This window comes from Mus caroli, chromosome 11, assembly GCF_900094665.2.
Source record: "Mus caroli chromosome 11, CAROLI_EIJ_v1.1, whole genome shotgun sequence".
In the NCBI taxonomy this organism is placed as follows: Eukaryota; Metazoa; Chordata; class Mammalia; order Rodentia; family Muridae; genus Mus; species Mus caroli.
The window spans coordinates 75,128,907-75,135,376 of NC_034580.1; the positions used below are offsets into that span (position 1 = coordinate 75,128,907).

The 6,470-nt window shown below is 46.2% G+C and overlaps 1 protein-coding gene across 2 annotated transcripts in view; it reads left to right on the forward strand.

Annotated features, from left to right (window-relative positions):
- Adap2 (ArfGAP with dual PH domains 2) overlaps positions 1–3,805 on the forward strand; it is a 24,982-nt gene extending 21,177 nt beyond the window's left edge. The window contains exons 8-10 of one of the 2 annotated variants that reach the window (XM_029483572.1): positions 809–886; positions 1,820–2,048; positions 3,213–3,805. In XM_029483572.1, coding sequence (XP_029339432.1) covers positions 809–886; positions 1,820–2,048; positions 3,213–3,247 — 342 coding nt within the window. In that variant the 3' untranslated portion in view covers positions 3,248–3,805. The remainder of the gene's footprint in view (positions 1–808; positions 887–1,819; positions 2,049–3,212) is intronic. The other variant, XM_021176036.2, reaches the window with a different exon arrangement.
- Positions 3,806–6,470: the final 2,665 nt, after the last annotated feature.

Sequence of the window (6,470 nt, forward strand, 5' to 3'; positions counted from 1 at the left end):
AAGAAAGAAAGAAAGAAAGAAAGAAAGAAAGAAAGAAAGAAAGAAAGAAAGAAAGAAAGAAAGAAAGAAAGAAAGAAAGAAAGCAAGCAAGCTAGCTCAGAAGTTGGAAACTGGTCAAGTGGTTGTGATAGACTCCTTCCTCAGAAGCCAGGAACAGTCCCTGGCTTTTACCTCAGGTCTTTTCCTTCCCTGAGCCAAGGGCAGCACTTTCAACTTTGTAAGCAGGAGCCACTTCTGACTTCCCTGGCTTCCTTCTTCTGAGACTTATTTGTCACAGCCCAAGAAAGAGGGAGCACCTGGCACTCCTAGGCAGCACCTGGAGGTGCAGAGCAAAACTAACAGGGAGGGAGGGAGGGAGGGAGGAGGTTGGGGGCAAAGAGGGGCTGGACTGAAGCCTTCCAGATCTGAGCAGATGCTGCCTCCTAGTAATGTTACCCCTTTAATTCCAGCACGCTGAGGGATCCCTGTCCTGCCTAGCTAGGACTCCACAGTGAGACCTGTCTCAAACCAAACAAGCAAATAAACAAACAAAACATACAACCCAGAGTCTGACCAGGTGCCCAGACCTGTGGACCCTAGAACCAGTTTGGCTGTGGACCCTAGAACCAGTTTGGCTGGACTTCTGTCTCTGTCCAGCCATTACTGGGGAGGGTATGCATTCCCAGGAACTGGCCCCAGGGAAAAGCTCTAGTGCATGTCTGACTGCAGTAGCCAGGCTGGAGAACCAGTGTGATAACCTCTCTCTGAACTGGCCCTGACCCCTGTGCCTGACTTTGTCACATTTCCTAAGAGGTTCCTTCTTTTGCAGCATAGAGAACCCTTCAAGAAAAGATGGTTTGCCTTGGATCCGCAGGAACGGAGGCTGCTCTATTATAAGAACCCCCTGGTAAGAGTCATTCCTGATCTCTCCTTAGCACGTTCCCAGTCAGGCTGGCTAATGCTGACCTCATAATATGCCATCTCCCAGAATCCTAGGGCAGCGGAACCCAGGACAGGACACCTGAATCCCTGCTTCCCACTCAGCTCCATTCAGAATCCTCCTGTTAGTTGTGCTTAAAGTGAGGAGGTGTTACCACTCCCTTGTAACCAGGAGGTCTGGAGTAGAGTGGCTAGGACTATAGGCTCAGGATTAGTCCAGTTTGGCGGGACCCTGGGTTCTGTTCAGTTTCAGCCCTGCTGTGGCAGAGCCATACCTTAGGCTGGGTATGCACTTAGCTCTCCGATGCTGCATTTCCTTTCTGCAAAACATTGGCTTAGCGTGAATGCCTTGCTCAGAAGTGGCCATGATGAGTATAAAAGTTGCTAACATGTAAAGTTGAACTGGGCCCAGGGGCACTGGGCCTGTAACCCCAGCTACTGAGGAGGCTGGAGCAGTTGGATTGCAAATTCAAAGACTCCCTGAACTTCAGAATAAGTTCAAGGCTAACGTGGGTAATTTAGTGAGACCTAATGTCAAAATGAGAGCGAGAGAGAGAGAGAGAGAGAGAGAGAGAGAGAGAGAGAGAGAGAGAGAGAGCTCTAGCCTCTGCTAAATGCTTGCCTAGCGTGCTTGAGACTCTAGGCACAATCCTCAGGGACCAAACCAAAGCAAAAAAAAAAAAACTGCCTTTGAGATCCCGTGCCTGGTGTATTCTCTAATAGTTAGTATTTTCAGCAGATTTGTGTGCAATGTAATTGAGGTTTTAACAGTTCAAATCAAAGTCAAATCTGGCAGTGACATACTCACCTCTTTACCAAACTTGACCTTGGGACTGGCCAGGCTGCAAGGGCTCTTCTGCCCCAAGGCAGCCTCTGATGACTCTATGCCTTCCATTTTCAGGATGCTTTTGAGCTGGGCCAGGTTTTTCTGGGAAGCAATGAGCAGGGATATGAAGTATGGGAAGATCTGCCCAAGGGCATCCGAGGGAACCGCTGGAAGGCTGGACTTACCGTCATCACTCCGGAGCGGAAATTCATCTTCACCTGCCCCACTGAAAAGGAACAGCGAGAATGGCTGGAGAGTCTGCGGGGCGTCTTGTCCAGTCCCTTGTCGCCCCTCCACCTCCTCAGTGAGAAGTGGGGGATGGGTGGGGGTTCTTTTGGGTGAGGGCAGAAAAGGGCTCCTTCACTGCAGTCCCAGAGGGGCCTGACTCAGCTTTTTTTTTTTTTTTTTTTTTTTTTTTTTTTTTGAGTCTCCCTCACTTCCTGCCTTAAGAAAAGCACACATTGCACTTTTTTTTTTTTGGCCCAAAAGTCCCTTCTTCACCAAGTTCCTCTATGCAGCTGTCCTCATGAACTTCAGGAGGAGTTTGGTCCTAGCAGAATAGTAGAGGCTGGCTCTACCCTCTGGGCAGATTCCCGCACACCCTTGTCTGTTTTCTCACAAGAAAACACTGTCCTGGGATCCTTAGCAGAGGTCACCCTGCCTGCCGGGAACCCACAGGGATTCTGGATTCCTCCCCACCCAGAGGGAAGGCTATTTTTAGTGTTCTCTTTTTCCTCAGCACTCTCTGTCTCCCTCCTCTTCACCCCAGATGTGTCTGTCACAAGGAGACTCTTCCCATCTGTTGACAACCCTATGAGACACTGAGTTAGGGAGGAAGCTCTGGCCCAGGGCTGAGCTTCTAGGGCATAAAGGAAAAACTCTGTATTATGAAGAGTGCAAACCGAACAGGTGACCCCAATGGCCCTGGGGTAGGGGGAGCCCTGGTGCTTCCCTAGACTCACCAGTATGGCTACAACTACCTCAGCCTGGTGTGGTAACTAGCCCAGCTGGGCCTTTGATCTCAGTGTTGGGGGCAGAGGCAGGTAGAGCTCTGTGTGTTCAAAGCCAGCCTGGTATACATAGTGAGTTCCAGGACAGCTGGAGCTACTTAACAAGACTGTTTCTAAAACCTAAAACACAAAGAAAACAAACAAACAAAAAAACCTAACCCACAACTGTCTTTACCATTCAGTTCCCAAGCCCAAGGACATAGAAGGCAATTGACTGAGCACTCTGACAGCTGTTCTCTGATCTCTGTGGGGCTGAATCCCCGAGTCTCTGCCACTCCTTTCCTCTCTGTCTTCTGTCTTTCTCCTTTGGTCTGGTTTTTTTTTTTTTTTTTCCTTCTCCCTCTCTCTCATTTAAAGTTTCAGTGTTGTCCTGACTCCCTCTGTCAGGACACACATGTCCTGCCGGGGGAGCCGCACTAGCATGGCTGCCTTTCCCAGCCCCCCTTTTCCCCTTGCAGCCGCATCAGCAGAGACTGGCTGTGGCCTGGGGTGACCCATCTCGGAGGATCTGGCTGGCTACTGAGCATCTGAAGTCCTGGAGAAGAGTTCACCTCAGCCCTAGTTGTCCAGAAGGAAGCCCCGAGGCCAGCAGCTGCCCCGCTAGTGAACTCCATCAAGACTCAGGGTGTGGTTGATCCTACGGCTCCCCGTGATCCTTCCAGCAAACACTCCTCAGTCTTGAGGAGCTGGTATGGAGAAGAATTCAGCTCTCCAAACTTAGAAGTCCTGAAGGGTTCCTCATAACTGCACCAAGAGCTGGCCATGGTGACGCATACCAGGCAAGAGGCGAGGGTGCCATGAACCCAGTGACAACCTGGACTACACTGGGGGTTCAGTCCAGCCTGAGTTACATAGCAAGACCTTGTCTCAGAAACAAACAAACAAACAAACAAACAAATAAACCAAAAACCAGAACAGAGAAAACAGCACTCAGGAGGCAGAGACTGGCAGATCTGGGACAGTCACAGCCAGGGCAGGTTACACTGAGAAACCCTGTCTAGAAAAACTAAAAACAACAACAACAACAACAAAAAACAGAAACAAAAGCAAGCAAGCAAACAACAACAAAAACTACAGATAGGGGTGGATGTTGCAATAAAAAAAAAAAAGTGCCCACAGCATCCAGACAAAATTTTTAAAGTTTAATCTAAACCTAACTATGAAGAAATCCTCAGACATTCATTTATTACTTACATGTTGCTATACAGTCAGCCTGGATTCTTCAAATGTCATGATTATAAAAGGTAAAATTGGCCAGGCATGGTGGTACACACCTTTAGGTCTGTGCACTCAGTAGGCAAAAGCAGGTGCATCTCTTTGAATTTAAGGTCAGCCTGGTCTACATAGTTGAGTTCCAAGACAACCAGAGCTACATATAGAGAATTTGTTTCAAACAACAACAAAAAACCAGGAGAGGGGATGACACAGACAGACAGACCAAAGCCAGGGGTGGTACTACCTATAATTTTAGCATTAGGGAAGTAGAGGCAGTACGATCAGAGGCTCTGCTATTGTACACAGAGAGTGAAGGGCTAACCTGAACTACATGAAACCCTCATTCAAAGAAGAAAAAACAAAGCCTGTACCAAGTCATGGCAACAAATGCAGTTTGGGATTCTTGTTTGGAACCTGGATTTTAAAAAGAGAGAAACCTTAATGTTGAGTGGCATTGGTAGTGCATGCCTTTAATCCCAGTGCTTGGGAAGTAGAGGCAGGCTAATCTTTGTGAGTTCAAGGCCAGCCTGGTCTACAAAGTGAGTTCCAGGACAGCCAGCATTACACCGAAATTCTGTTTCAAAAAGACGGGAGAAGGACTGGAGAGATGACTCAAAGGTTGAGAGCACTGGCTGTTCTTTCAGAGGTCCTGAGTTCAATTCTCAGAACCATAATGGTGGCTCACAGCCATCTGTAATGGGATCTGGTGCCCTCTTCTGGCTTTCAGGCATATATGCAGGCAGAACACTACATAATAAATAAATAAATCTTATTTTTAAAAATGGGAGAGAGATGGAGAGAAACCTTGGAGCTGGGTAAATGGCTCAATAGTTAAGAGCACTGGCTGCTCTTGCAGAGGACCTGTCACCCATATGACAGCTTACAACTATTTGTAACTCTAGTTCCAGAGATCAGACACTCTCACAACAATACACAAAATAAAAATTTAAAAGACGCCACTGTAAAGGACATAATTGGTTTTGGAAAAATTAGGATCTGGATGTATATTAGATGACAATATTGTAAAATTGTAACAATCATGATGTGTTTGTATAGAATGTTCCTGTCCTTCGGGACACATACTAAAGTAAAACAATCAGTATATGTATATATGTACATGAATGGAACGCATGTGTGTGTGTTTCTGTATCTATATACAGAGCGCATACCACTAATGAGTCTAAATGAAATGTAAATGGACATTTATTTTCCTATTTGTGAACATTTTATATAGATTTGAGTTTTCATATTAAAACATTGATAAAACACCCAGGCTTCACTCTTCAAAGTCAATGGTTTTCCTTTGAGAATCCAATATCAGCAGAGCCAGGCACGGAGGGTACATCTGTAGACCCAAGCACTCAGGGGGTTCAGGCAGGACCATTTGAGCCAAAGAGTCTGAGAACACCAACCTGGTGAGACATTGTTTCAAAGTTCATGGGAGGGATTGGAAGTGTGGCCTTCAGTGGTGGCATGTGTCCTTGGTTTTGCAGGGAACAATACTGACCAAAGGAGGTACTAGGATAAAAGTATTTACCAAACCAGAACAGATACAAAAAAGATTACATAAAATGTTGCAAAAGAGAGCCTGGAGGTAGTGGTGGTGCCTGCCTTTAATTCCAGCACTCTGGAGGCAGAGGCTGGCCGATCTCTGTGTATTTGAGATCAGCCTGGTCTACAGGGCTACTTCTAGGACAGCCAGGCTTGCACAGAGATGGAGAATTCTCAGAGAGAACAACTATGCTGCCCAAGGAAAGGAAGTTTCTCCATTACAAGGGGACTTACTTGATTGCATCTTCTGTGCTGTGCTGATTGCACAGGCTTCATATCTGGGTAGATAGATGAGCATCTCTTTATCTTGTTAACCAGAACACTTCCCGGCACCTGTTGACCTTGAGGCTGATCATTCATGGGTCATTAGGAGGAAAACTCTAGAAGCTTACAAGTCATTGGAGTCAGGCTGCAAACAGTCAGGATGTGTGTAAAGTGTAGGAATTGCTCCTTTTAATTTTAGGTTTATTTTGTTTTTATGCTTAGTATACTTCCATCATTAGCCCTTAAAGGAACAGAATAATAATTATTTTAATTTTTTTTTTCCCCAAGAGGGCTGGAGCAACAGCTCAGCGTTTAAGGGCTCTTGCTGCTCTTACAGAGGACTCTGGTTCCCAGCCACCACATGGTGGCTCACAGCCATCTGTAATGGCATCTGATGCCCTCTTCTGGGGTGTCTGAAGACAGCTACAATGTACTCATATACAAAAACCAAATAAATAATTCTTTACTTAGAGAGAGAGAGAGAGAGAGAGAGAGAGAGAGAGAGAGAGAGAGATTCTCCAAACTGTAGAGGTTAGTCAAAGGGAAGGGGTAAAGGAAATAATTCAAGCTGAGGAAAGAAAATTCTCAAAGGCCTCAAGCTAGGAAAGAAGAACCAAAATAAATTTCACATGGCTGAAATGTTAAAGAGCAACAGATGCCCAAGGTACTTGTTCGATGGTTCTTTG